Consider the following 13239-nt stretch of genomic DNA (forward strand, 5'->3'; position numbering starts at 1 on the left):
GGGCCTCTCCAGCCGGGCGCTGCTGCAGGAGCGAAGCAACGGGGCGAAGCGGCGAGGCCGGGCAGGCGGGAGCCCGGCCGTGGGGCAGCCGTGGCGGAGCAGCCCGGCCGCGGGGCGGCCCACGCAAGCCGTGGGGCGCAGTGCCCGAGGAACGGAGCAGGGCCACGCTGCGCCGGGGCGGCGGCGGCGGCAGTGGCCCGCCTCGCCCCGCTCTGCTGCTCGGAGGGGAAGGGCTGGCAGCGGTGGCGGGGATGGGCTCTACAAACGCCGGGTGCGCGGGGCTTCCCCGCGACAGGGACGCGGAGCCCGCAGAGCCTCGCAGAGGGGGAGAGGCTGAGCGGCTCTGCGCGCTGGGCGACGGACGCGCGGCAGAACCGGCCCCCGGGGCCCGGAGCGGGACCTGTGGCCTCCCGGCCCGCAGCTCCCGTCCCCCCGTGGCAGGCACGGGCACGGCGCTGCCGGGAGGACGCACGGCGCGGCTGCCCAGGGCCAGCGCCGGTCCCCGGGCAGCACGGGGGACCCCAGCACCCCGCGGCCGGGGCCCGGCTCCCCCCGGAGCCCGCGTCCTGCGTGCAGGAGCCACCCGCGAAGTCCCACCCGCGCCCGCGGCGGAGCCGCACCAAGCGCCGTCTCCCTGCCCGGGAGGGGAGGGGAGGAGAGGGGAGGGGAGGGCAGGGCGGCAGCCGGGGGGCGGCGGGGCCGCCCGGCCGGGAGGGACGCTCCGCTCGCCGGCCGCGGGTGCCGGGGCTCGCCGGGGGCCCGGCTCTGGGGCGGGGGGTCCCGGGATGCCCCTGCCCTCCCCCGAACTTTCGGGCAGGGCCCCCCGCGGGGCCGGGGGAGGTGGGGGGGGCGGGGGGGGGGGGGCGCGGCGGGGCGCCCCGGCGGGGCGGTCGGTACCTTCCAGGCAGCACGTCCTCCAGAGCCCCGAGTGGGTCATCACCTCCTCGTTCTTGCGGCTCGTGTCGTTGTCGCTCGTGGACTTAGTCCTGCACACGCCGCGCGAGTAGAGCCAGTAGTCGGTGCCCACGGCGATGGTCATCAGGCTGAAGGCTGCGAAGGCTCCCACCGTGGTGATGAGCATCTGGACGCCTCTGTCACACATCCTCATGCTGCTTCATCCTACGGCGGCGGCTCGCAGGGGAAGGGCCGGCGCCGCCGCCCGCCGCCGCGCTCCGCGCTCGGCGCCTCATGCCCCCGCGGCCCGCGGCGAGCCGGGCCCCCGCGGCCGCGCTGCGCGGGGCCGCCGAGCCCCCGGGCGCCCGGCCGGCATGGCCCGAGCGGCGGCGCGGGGCGCGGAGCGGCTCCGCCGTGCGCCCGCGGCGGGAGCGCGGCGCCTCTCCCGGCGCCTCCCCCGCGCCGCCCGGCCAAGGCATCCGCGGGGGGCGGCGGGGGCGGGGGGCAGCGGAGGGCGGGCCGCGGGGGGCCGCGCCGCCTGGAAACCGCCCCCCGCCCGGCCGGCGGCGGGGGCACCGCCCGGGGATGGCGGGGGAACGGCGAGCGGGACGGGGAGCCCACCCCGGGGCGCCGGGGCTCCGGGAGCCGGGGGGGGGGACACACACACACACACTTGCCCCGGCGGGGGGGGCCGGGGAGCGGCAGGGGGAGCCCGCCCCGGGGCGCCGGGGCCGGGCGGGGACCGCGACCGGGAGCGGGACTGCCCCGGGGGGCCGGGACCGCGCGGGGGAGCCCACCCCGGGGTGCCGGCGCCGCCCCGGGGGTGCCGGGCAGACACCCGCCCCCAGCCCGCCGGTCCGGGGCAGCTCGGCTGCGCGGCCCCCGCCCGGCCTCGGGGCGCGGTCCGCCCCGGCACCGCAGCTGCTGTCCCGCTACCGGGCGCCGAGCGCCGGCCGCGCCCCGACACAGCCCCGCGCTGCCGCAGACCCCGGGGGGGGGCACAGCGACAGCGACAGCGGCCCCGGGGCTGCCCCGGCTCCTGCCCACGCGGGCGCGGAGCCTGCCCGGGCCCTGCCCGCCCCGGGGAGCGGCGGTGTCACCCCCCAGTGCCGCGACAGAGCGATCCCAACGCCCGGCCAGCCAAGGCCGCTCTACCTTGGGGTGTTTTCCACATCACGCTCCTTAACCGTGTGCCACCCGCTAAAACCCTCTCTCTCTCTCTCTCTCTCCCCGTGCCTCTCTGCTCTCTCCTCATCCCTCTCAAACGTTTTGGCAGCCAGTTGGATGGGCTTATGACTCATGCGACCTTTCAAATAAGCCCTATAATATACCCACCTCTTCAATTAATAGTCTTTTAAGGGCTACGGGTGAGACAGGAAAGCATATGATTTACCTGATAGTGTGTACTTCCACAGCTCTCATTTGTATGCACTCACATGGTAAATACTAGTTATTTACTCCCAAGACGCAAACAGAAAATTATGAAGGTTACCAAAAACTCCAGGTACTGAGAAGTTAAGAAGTGTGAAAATTAAGTAGCCTCCTCAACCTTAAATCACCTTCTTTGCGCATACGCATCGGGCAGGGCCTGCCGATCGCAATGCCGCAGCGTTTCTTCCCCGGCACCCTGCCGCATGCAGCGTGCCTGCTGTGCTGGCCGCCCGGCTGTGGGTCACCCTGGCTTATTCCCCTGCTTCGTTACGGGCCCTTCGCCTTGTTCAGCGCCTCTGCTCAGGCCGCAGGCGGAGGCAGGTCTGCCCAGGCTCTGCCGGCTGCACAGCACCAGTTCGGGCTTTTCCAGCGTTTCCACCCGGAGAGCTGCAGTGCTGAGCGGGCCGGGGGCCGACAGCACTCTCTGACGAGGGTGAGGATGGAGGCTCGGGGACTGTGGTCAGAAGCATCTGCCCAAGCTGAACCACGGGGCTTTTTTCTGTGTATTTTTTGAGGAGGGGTTATAGTTGCCCAGTTTCTGTGACTGGCGTTGGCAGCGGCGCACGACGGTCACAGGTCACCCCTTGGCTTCACAGGCTGGGCACCAAGATGAGCCCGGCGCACGGCTGCACTGGGATGCTCTTCCTGAGGGATCTGGTGGGTACCACGAAGGTAGCTCGGGGCGAGGTGCAGGGAGAGACCGTGCTTCTCCGGGACAGCTGCCTCAGCCATGGCATTACGCTCCCTCGTCCTGCCACCCCCGCCGCTCCCACCGCCTGTCACCCAGCTCCTGCAGCGCGTGGGGCAGAGCCTGACACCAGCACCCTGCCCGGCCCCCATCCTGCGCAGAGGCAGGCGTCCCGGGGAGGAGGCAGCAAAGATATCTCACACCTACAGCGAAGGGGCTGCAAATTGCATTCCGAGTGGGGGATTTTGCAGCCTTAATTGTGTTATTTTAACATAGTGTGTGTAGGTGTGTGCAGAGTGCACATGTACCGTTTCCTAGGCTTTTAACAAAGCAAGCTCAAACAGAATCAAAGTCCACGTCGGATCACGTTGGCCCTTGTAGGGGTTGGTGGCAGGGCACCCCTCGCCAAGCCCTGCACCCCTCTTACCGCTCGTTGCACGGAGTAGCCAGTCCCAGGAGTGAGCCTGGAGCTCTGCCCAGAGCAGCCACCCCAGGGGACACGCAGGAGGTTCACCAAGATTTGCAGCCGACAAGAATGTGGGGACCTTGCCATCCCGCTTTGCAGCTCGGGCCCCGGAGGGCAGTGTGCTCCGGTGGTCACGGCCTGGCACCCTGCCCTGGGCAGCCTGGGCTCCTCCAGCTCCGGCCCCGGTCACCCCTCGCTCTTCACTGCCTTATCCATCCTCATCTACCTGCTCACAGATCTGGACCCTTCTGAGTTCAGCAGAGTGGAAACAAATAACAGAAACATGCTGCAGAGATTGTACCACTCGGGCAAAAAAAAAAGCTGTCCTTGCAGGCAAAAAAAAGTCCTAAACCGAGATCTGTTAGGCTTTGTCCTTCCAAATCCAGCGATGAAAGCTCTGCTGCATTTAAATTGGCAAAGTGACAGAAAGTAAGTAGTCAGAAATAATCCCTAGCTGGATTAGGTTTTTTCCTTGAAGGAAGAGAGGCTCTGATACAAGGCAAGTTTAGGTCATTAGCAATGCAGCGAGATGCTGAGCTCCAGCCTCGCCTAGTCTTCGCTTCACTTCCCTGCTCCCGGGGGCTGCAAGGGGATAAGGACTCCCGAGCCTTTGGCACGTGTCTTCATCCTTCCCCACTCCTACGAGGGGATTATTTATATCTGCACGCGCTTTGGAAACGCTGGTTGCAATCTACTGGCTCTAAGAGGACTCCAGCGGTGAGGCTGGTGTGTCCCTACGGGATGTGCGACTGAGTTCAGGGAGGTTCTCCTGGATGCGACACGAGGGAGCAATGCCAGACATGCCACCAGCCCAAGCGCGTGTGGCACGAGCTGGCTCACTCAGCGCGAGCTTGTGCGGTTGCCTACCAGCTCTGCAGCTCCCTGCTGGACTTCCGACAGTTTAGTAGCAATAAAAATAGCAGGGGAGAGAAAGAGAAATCCATTCTTATTAAGCCTCTTTAGCCTGGGAAGATGCAAAGGGAGTGCAGGAGTGGCCACGCACGGGCTAGCAAGCAGCACGCAGCCTCTCGGGAGACCCAGGTGATTGCGCTTACAGCAGCCGCACGCTCACGTCCCTGTTACTTTGCCCACACTTCTGCTTCCGCACGCACCAGCTGCACGCACCGGCACGCCCCACCATTGCATTCGCCTTTTTTTTTCCTCTGTACCGATACCCTGGGTAGACAAAACAAGTCCAGGAGAGGGAAGGGGATGACAGAGGACAGCAAACGTCACGCCAGTGCCACAGGGCTCCCCCGGCTGCTCCGTGCCGGCTCCGAGGGTACGGGTGCTGCGGGCAGTTCAGCTGCTCCCCATCTCAGCAGCCCTGCCAGGGACATCCTGATCCCGGTCCCGGGCTGCAGGAGGGAAGCCGAGGGAATCCCTTCCCCAAGGTCATACAAAGAGCAGCCTCTAAGCGGAGCGTGTCTGCATGGGATAGGTGGGAAAGGAGGAAGATTATCAAAGGGATTCGATGAGGCAGCGGTACCACAGAAGTAATAAAAAAACAAATAGCAGGAGATTAAAAGATAGTTTGTAATCTGAGTCCAGCCGGACCATGCTGAGCCACCATAAAAGGTTTGCTGCTGCTCCGACTCACCGCAATGTAATTGATTTGATTTAAATTCTTTGAAGAAGAAGTGGATAACGAATAATGAGGCAAACAGGATTGTAATGCAAATGAAAGAGATGAAAGATGGCTTCAGGGAGACGGCTCTTGAAGGTCAGAGTCTAACGCAAAGCTGCTTCTGGTCACTCATTCAAACATTAATGAGGCTGTGTTCCTCCTGGAGCCTTTGATGGATGGAGGGTTGGCTCGGGAGGCAAACGCCGTGCTGATGTCTGGCCTTTATTCTCCTCGCTCCAAGCACATCATCCCCTCGCAGCGGTGGGGAGGATTTTACCTGGCACGTTGTAGGGACTTGGGGCTTTGCTGCCCGTGTTACACTGGGTAAGCAGACTTCTTAATCGGGTTTTTCCAGATACTCCGATGGAGACTCTACCTTCAGAATTAATTAACTTCACTATCAAAAGCTGAGTCATTTGTCACAATGGTTTTGTCATTAGCTCCCATAATTAAGGAAAGTGTCACAAAACCAAATGTTTCATTTACACGAGCCAGGATAACTGCAGCTCAGAAGCATTTCCGACATGCTGGGAATGGGCACGTCAGCGAAGCCGGGAAGGGGCTTGACCGGCCACCCCGAAACCCTGCGCCGGGGCCTCGGGAGACCTTCCTGGCACAGCCCCACAGACCAGCCCGTCCTCAGCTCGCCCTGCTCCCTGTCCAGGGGCCGTGGGGCAGCAGCAGAGGCAGCGGTGCCAGCAGCAGGGGACAGACCAGGACGCTCCAGCCTGGAGGAGAGATGCCAGAGGTACGTGGGCAGCACCGGGACCGGTCGAGCCCTGCAGTTTTCCCACCCCCACACAAATCGGGGTGGTCCCTGGGGACCACCAGCCACGCCAGGTGAGAGAGACGAGGATATCTTCTTGCTGAAGGCTTAGCTGAGGTCCCCAAAGGGAGAAGGAAATGCCTTTCCTAACGTGCTTTTACTAGGGCACTTCCTAAAAAAGCACATTTCCTCGATGGAGAAAAGCAGGTCTGCGCCGTGCAGCTTTCCACGCAAGCGAGCAGAACGCTGCGTACCGGTGCGCTCGGCCAGGAAACCCCTCGCAGCCTCAGGAGCACCAGCAGACGCAGGGGGATCGGCAGAGCCATGGCCCTCCGAGCCTGCTGCTCCCCTGCCCTCGCTGCTGCGGCAGGGCAAGGCCGGGCAAAGCACCCGGCACCCAACCCCCCCGGCACCCAACCCCCCCGGCACCAGCCCGCTCACCCCCCACAGCCCTGCATGAGCTATAGGGCCTGGGAACCAGTGCTCAGGGGGTGGTGGGAAGAGCATCTGTAAGAGTGTTAATTAACTCCTCTTAATTAGCAATTAACTGAAGATCCAAACAACCAACACCTTCCCTCCCCCTTGGTCTATATCGTACCTTTAAGCGCAGCCACAGCCACGGGTCTCCAGCCCTGGCCTGCACTCAGGCAGGCTCCATTTGCTAATATTTTCTAGCTGTGCAGATATGCATCTTTTTTACAGAAAAGCTGCAACGTGTCAGCGTTTGCAGCTGTAACAGGGCTCGTCGGGGCCCCTCCGGGTGACCACGCAGGCGGCCAACGGCCCGAACCAGCGGCCGATTGCCGGGGATCCCGTGGCATGCCCAGCCTGCCGGCTCTCCCCCCGCATGCCACCAGAGTCTTGTGGGCAAAGGAAGTAAAGCTCTCAGGGTTTCTTTAAAATTATATATTTTATTTTTTCATACATGCAGCAAATAGAATAAAGAGTATATGCCCATCTAAAAGGAGGTCTTTATGAGAATCTTTTGACAACACACAGCAGGTAGTCTAGGATGTAGAAAAGTCATCAAATACTTGCAGGTGAAATCAAATTCACAAACACAAACTGTTCAACGATAAACATTTTCTTTTTTTTTTTTTTTCCCCCCTTGTTTTAATTGCCACTTTGAACGTGATCAGAAATAAACAGCTTGGACGACACTTCCATGCATGGAGCAGGATGCTTGTTGCTTCTTTTGCTGTTGCAGGCTCAGGGGCTCACCTGCTTCTGCAAAAGCAGAGAAGCTGCAGCACTTGGGCTGAGTTAGTTCCACCCTCCAGCTTAAGCCCTACCTTTTGAACAGCTAGATCCTTGCACTCTGCGCTAGAAACCACCCTTGTTCTTCTCTTGTATTAGAGCTCCTGGGATGAACAACTGCCAGAGCATATCTACTGCCCCGAGCGCTCGCTCATCTTCCCATCTTTGAGACTAACTATATGGGTTGGCCACTACGCAAACTTGTACTTATTTATTAAATGGATTAAATGATCAATAACTCCTTTGGTCATGGCTCTCTTATCAAGAGAAGGCTGCTCACATGTCCAGCCAGGGGAGATAAGAGCAGCAGCAGCAGGTCCCCCTCGCCACGTGCAAACGGCATTGCACCGGGGCAGTCCCCCAGCACGCGCCGGCCGGAGAGCAGCGACGTTTGGGCCGCGCAGCAGCACCGGCAGCACAGACTCGCCCAGACTCGCCCTGAGCCGCTCTGTAATGGCTGGGTCAGGACCGGCCGCATCCCGAGCAGCCACGTGCAGCTGCAGGACAGCAGAGTGGGAGCGGATCAGGGTTCCAATCGCCCCTCGCCTGCCCGCAGCCTCACAGCCCTCAACAGAGCCCGGCAGACCGCCAGGACCAGGCAATTCCTCAGGCTGAGCCCAAGCAGCCAGCCCTGGCTCTGCCCCTGACTTCGGGCGGGTCCCCGCTCGGGCTCTCCTCCGTTCCCTTCGCTCCCGCTGTCTCCGTGTGCCACGCAAGCTCTCCAGCAGCGCTCCACCGCTGCGGGCACCCGGCAGCCTCCCCGGCGCACCCCGGCTCAAGCTGGGCTGCGCTTTAGGCCAGGAAGGCAGAAGGCCTGGACAAACAGCCGCAGTCCTCTCTCCTCTTCTTGGGCAAAACGTCCAAGTGAAAGCCTAGGGCACGCCCAGGGAGCACCGGCGTTTGCAGCCCTGACATCCCCGCAGACAGGAACGGGAATCTGCTCCTGCACCAGGGTATCCTGGCGCGTTTCCACGTACCAGTGTTGGGAAAGAAATCCTTAGCCAGTGGGTAAATGCAAGCAGTTATTTCTTCGCCTCCAGGAGCCTCAGCCCTCCTGCCCCGTGTCTTCTTCACCCAGCACGCGTTCTCCTTCGCAAAGCCCACGCTGCCGATCAGCCCCCCGGCCGGGTGCAGGAGCCCGGCAGGTTCTGCTGCCCGGAGCAGCCGCCGCAGCCCCGGCTGCAGCCGCCGACCAGCAGCCCCGGGGTGGGGGGATTGTCTAATCCATCCTGCCCCACGGGGAACCGCCGGAGAAGCCTGAACCCCACGTACCTGCAGCGTCGGGTGTCATCCAGTACAGGAGAAAGAGTCAGGACTTGCCATCCTTCGCGGGTGGGGTGACTATGTCCTGCCTCCTCGGTCCCTCCTCCTGCCTCACCTGGGGAGGTGCAGGGCTCTGGGTCCCCCCCGGCCACCGCCGGACCCCACTGCCCATCCCACCGCAGCCAGCCGCGCAGTGTGGGACACCGGACTGGCAGCTAATCCCCCCAGCACGCAGGCGAGCGGTCCGGGTGCGCCCTGCGAGCGCCGGGGGATTTTCCTCTGCTCTGTAGCTGCAGGCTGAGATGCCTCCTCTGTTCCCCAGAGCATCCTTCTCCTGCCTCACCCACTGCTCGCTCCCGCTGTCCCCTCGTCCCCCGGCACCGCGCTGCTGCACACAGCGGTGGGTGCACTGCGAGCGGGCAGCGCGCTCAGGCACCGTTTTACTGGGCTTTATCCGTGCATGAGAGCACCCGGGGACTGACTAACGGGGCCCTCCTGAAGCCTCTCAGCTCTGAGCGTCTTCCTGAAGCACTGCTTTCCCCATCCAATAGTGAAGATTAAATCATCAAATTACAGCAAACAGCGTGCCAACCACTGTCACTCCGCCCTTCCTTGGAAGAGTTTGTACAAATCTCAATGTCTGTGCAGGGCCAGGCATATCCCACTTTGCATTTCTCCACAGAAGAAACAGGTCATCTGGAAATAAACCTTGAAATAAGAGTTTGGCAAGCAGCGGAATGGACAACGTCAGGAACGCTCAAGGTACGAGTCCTGCAAACAGGACCTAGCCTTTGCTAAGCTCTCCCTGGAGCGTGGATCTGAACCCCGCAAATCCCGAAGGTGCCAGCGAAGCTGCCCGGCGGCACAGCTCAGCACGGCCGTGTGCCGGCCCGGCTTCCCCGCCGGGCCCCGTCCGAGGCTGCCGGGCTTGCTCGGCGGTCCGGCAACGCCTGCTCCATGCAGAAGTGTCACCCCGACACCTACACAGAAGTCCCAAACAGAAAAGACGTAACTCCCCGCACAGCAGCCCCTGCGTGTAACCGCGGCCCCGGCGTGCCGCTTGGCGCGGCAGACCTTAGCAGCATCCTGGACAGACCCTGGGAGCGGCTCCAGAGCTGAAGATACGGAAATTAAAAACATTCACCACTGAAGTAATACTAATTCTGCAGCAACAGGTTTGAAAGTTACAGTAACGTACATGCTCTGAACATCAACTGTGGTCTGCAGAGGATGGCGAGACGGCTTCTGAAACGTGTGCTGGAGTTACGAGAGCCCTCACCAGAAACGAGCCCACGCTCGAGGCTTCCCTGGGCTTCATCTGATGCAGAGCGTCTCATAAACCCTCTGGGCAATCTGGCACAATTTGCAGTTTTTCTGGGTTTTGTTTTGTTTCCTCCAGCCCAGGTCAGTACCTGAGACCACGGACCGACAGCTCACGTCCCCGCAGGCGCAGGGCGCTGCCTGCTGCCCTTTAAGAACGGGGCGAGGACACCCGGCCGCCCGCTCCCCGGCAGGCGGGACATCAGCTTTAGCTTCTAGCAGCCTTTTTTCCTCAGTGAATCAGTAAAAGAAGAAAATAATTTCAAAAGGTAGAGTTTGATGTTTATAAAAGATCTACAAACCAGAATTTCCTTTATAGGATTCCTCGTGATTCATAAAATTCCACCCCCATTTTCCCCTATAGGCATGGAGTATATGTGTATTTACATTAGAACTGGTAGCGGTTCAGACAATATACACGTGGGGGTTTTGCAAACCAACCAAACTGGCGTGTAAGAAGAGAGGAATAACAGCCAGTGACCCACGGGATGCTCACGCTTGGGGCTCACCCTGCTGCGAACCCGACAGCGAGCAAGAGGCACCCTCTGGCTGGCGATGGGCAGCCCCTGCCCGCTCCTGCCTCTCCCTGCCCGCTCCTGCCTGCACCCTGCCCGCTCCTGCCTCTCCCTGCCCGCTCCTGCCTGCACCCTGCCCGCTCCTGCCTCTCCCTGCCCGCTCCTGCCTGCACCCTGCCTGCCCCTGCCCTCCCGCCCGGCACTGCTGCTGCACGCACGGCGCGGCTCTGCCTTACAAACAGCTGCTGGAATTGTCTCTTCTGATTCAGAATTTTTGAAAAGATGCAGAAGGTCCTGGATCGCTGCATAAAACCCCCAGGAATTTTGGCTGAAACCAGGTAAATCAAGATGCCTGTAAAATTCATGGCTTTTGAGCCTTTAAGATAATAGCAGAGGGTGTAAAGTAGAAAAGTTACCTTTATAAATAGCCCTCAGTACAGCCCTTTTGTAGCGGGCATATTTTCAGTTGGTAAATTGTAAACCGAGAATATAAATGTGTTTTGTTTTGGTAGAATATTAATATCCTTTACAGAGCTGTTAAATTTCGACAGTGTCTGTGAAAAAACAGGAGAAAGATTTATGAGAGTGCTGACAGAGTGTATCAAAACTGCAAACTGTTCCAGATGTTAAAAAAAAATCCCACCTTTCATTTAGAAAAAATTTGCTCTGATTTACAAGAACTGGCATGGAATTCGTTTGGAGTCTTAATGCCTGAGTGTAGGAAAGGAGGTGGGCGAGGCGCAGGCGTGCGGGGGGCGAGGGAGGAAGACGGCTCCGGCGAGCCAGGCTGACGGTATATACAATGCATTTAAAAATATATGTCTATAAGCAGACTTTTCCACACTGATCAAATGTATCCATGTCTTGAACAAAAGGCTCCTCTAAGACAAGCTCACAGTCATCGCAAGCTTCAGCACAACGGTTTAAGATATCAACCATGCTTAGCATTCAACAGAAACAATTTGTGAGTAGCTAGGGTCACTGGAATCTCGGCATCCGATTTCAAAAATTACAAAGACTGTAGCAATTTGGTATATTTCTGTTTAAAAACGCTATGAGTCACCACCAACTATAGTTCCTAGAAGTATTACTGACTGCTAACTCGAACCCCAAACATCTCCGGCTAGGGAAACCAAGCTAGCAAGTGACACAGACGTAGAAAGGCCTCCTACAACAAGTGGTCGGCGTGTTTCGCGTGAGGGTATGTATGTCTGCACTGCTAATCCCGGAAGACTAGTGTCGGTATGTACAAGGCGATCTGGAGTTTCGGACTGCGAGGAGAGGGCGGGCGGCAGCCGCGCCGCGACTACACGTTAATGACAAACTCGGGGTTAGTGTAGGAGAATCCAGCAAACTCGTTCTGGTCCAAGTTCATGATGAAGAGTTTGTCCGTGGGCGTGAGCTCCACCGGCTGCCGGGTGAACTCTTTGTCGAAGTTGGAAGTGTCTCGTTTGTCCTTCTGTTAAATGGAAAGCAGAGAGTTAAACGCGGTAAAGGGGAGAGCGCGAGCGAGCGAGCGGTGGCAGCACCCAAGGGCGCTCGGCCGGGAGAGCTGCGCTGTCCCCGGGCTTCGTGCCCAGCGCTCGAGATCTCCGCACCGGTTTCTGAAGCCGCTGCCGATGAGGAACACGCACCCAGACGGGCAGCGGCAGCCCCTGTACAACAGAAGCAACCCCACGCCGCGGGCGAGAACAGAAGAACACCGGTTTAACGCGCTCGAAACGCACAAGCAGACGGTAAAGGGATGCGATGAGAGCGCGGGGCGTCGGGGAGGGCCGTGGTGCTCCCAGGCCGAGCATCCCTCCTCTCCTGGCTGCTGCGAGAGAGAGCAACAGAGCAGTTTCTCAGCATGCAAAACCGGCACTGCAAACAGAGGTTCACATACACAGGAGGAAGGAGCCTGGAGGAAGCAACATGCCTCGAAATGGAAGTAAACATTCGATATGATTTCAATATTTGCACAAAATAATCAGCTGTGGGAGCTCCTTTTGCGTTATGCTTGATTTTTTAAAAATTGTGCTATGTTATAGTATTGACCGACACAGAGCTTTATTGACTTGAGGATGTGATCTGCTCCAGGGTTGTATGTAGAAAATATACGGTAGTTCAAAACCTCAAAGCATTGAAATTCCACATATGCCACCTTTTATCATTTTAATTTCACGAGGACCACAACTTTGCAGCTACCCCCAACCCAAAAAAGAAGAAGAAGAAAAAAAAGCTATTGTCTCGATTAGCGCTGGTAACCTGCTACGGGCACTGCAGAGCCCAGCAGCCGGGAACGCTCGGGCCCTTTTTATACATGGGCGTGCACCAGCGATGGCCCGGTTAAGGTTTGTTCTGGCTGCGGGAGGTTACGGTGCCTTGGCTGAACGGGAAACCGCTGCACTGACGATGCACTATAAGCACCCAGGATCCTTCATCAGTAAAGAAAGCCACGGAGGGACGACCCGCTCCCTGCAGCGCAGCACCGGCGCCAGCAGCCGGGCAGCCCGCGGGCTGGGAACCTGCTCTGCTTCGCCTCGTTATTAAAGCGAGCAGGGCCAACAGCCTTTCCCCATCTCCTCCTCCGTGTCTCTGCGCAGGAGCTTAAAGGAGACGGGAGCGCGGTCGGTCGCAGTCCTCTCCCAGGGCGTCTGACTACCGGTAAAGGCCGCGCGCAGGGCTGGGACGCCGCCGGGCGGGAGAGCCGCAGCCTCGCCGCGGCCCGGAGGAGCCCCGGGGCCAGCACTGCGCTTGCCCCCGCTTCTGCCTCTTCAGTGGCAGGCGCAGCCCCCCCACGCCCCGACTCCATGCTGGAGGTGACCTTCCCCTGAGGTGACGCTGGCAGGACCCTGTCACAAATTTGGTGCTTTGCAGACACCTGCAAAACAGTCTAGTTTTTTTTCGTTTTTTTTTTTTTTTTTTTTTTTTTTCACCCCCCAGACTCTGCCTTTGAACCCAGGCCCCCCCCAGCGCCCGCCAGGAGCTTGCCTGCGCTCTGCTACGACGGGAAATTTCCAGCTCTGGCTT

The 13239-nt window shown here is 59.8% G+C and overlaps 1 protein-coding gene across 1 annotated transcript in view; it reads right to left on the reverse strand.

Moving 5' to 3' along the window:
- The window catches only part of CACNG3 (calcium voltage-gated channel auxiliary subunit gamma 3), a 33207-nt gene extending 32086 nt beyond the window's left edge, over positions 1-1121 (reverse strand). Inside the window, exon 1 of the mRNA XM_075514988.1 lies at positions 898-1121. Within this exon, the coding sequence (XP_075371103.1) occupies positions 898-1108 (211 nt within the window). The 5' untranslated portion in view covers positions 1109-1121. The remainder of the gene's footprint in view (positions 1-897) is intronic.
- Between the last annotated feature and the right edge of the window lie 12118 nt (positions 1122-13239).

The sequence above is a fragment of the Mycteria americana genome, chromosome 12 (assembly GCF_035582795.1).
Source record: "Mycteria americana isolate JAX WOST 10 ecotype Jacksonville Zoo and Gardens chromosome 12, USCA_MyAme_1.0, whole genome shotgun sequence".
NCBI lineage: Eukaryota > Metazoa > Chordata > Aves > Ciconiiformes > Ciconiidae > Mycteria > Mycteria americana.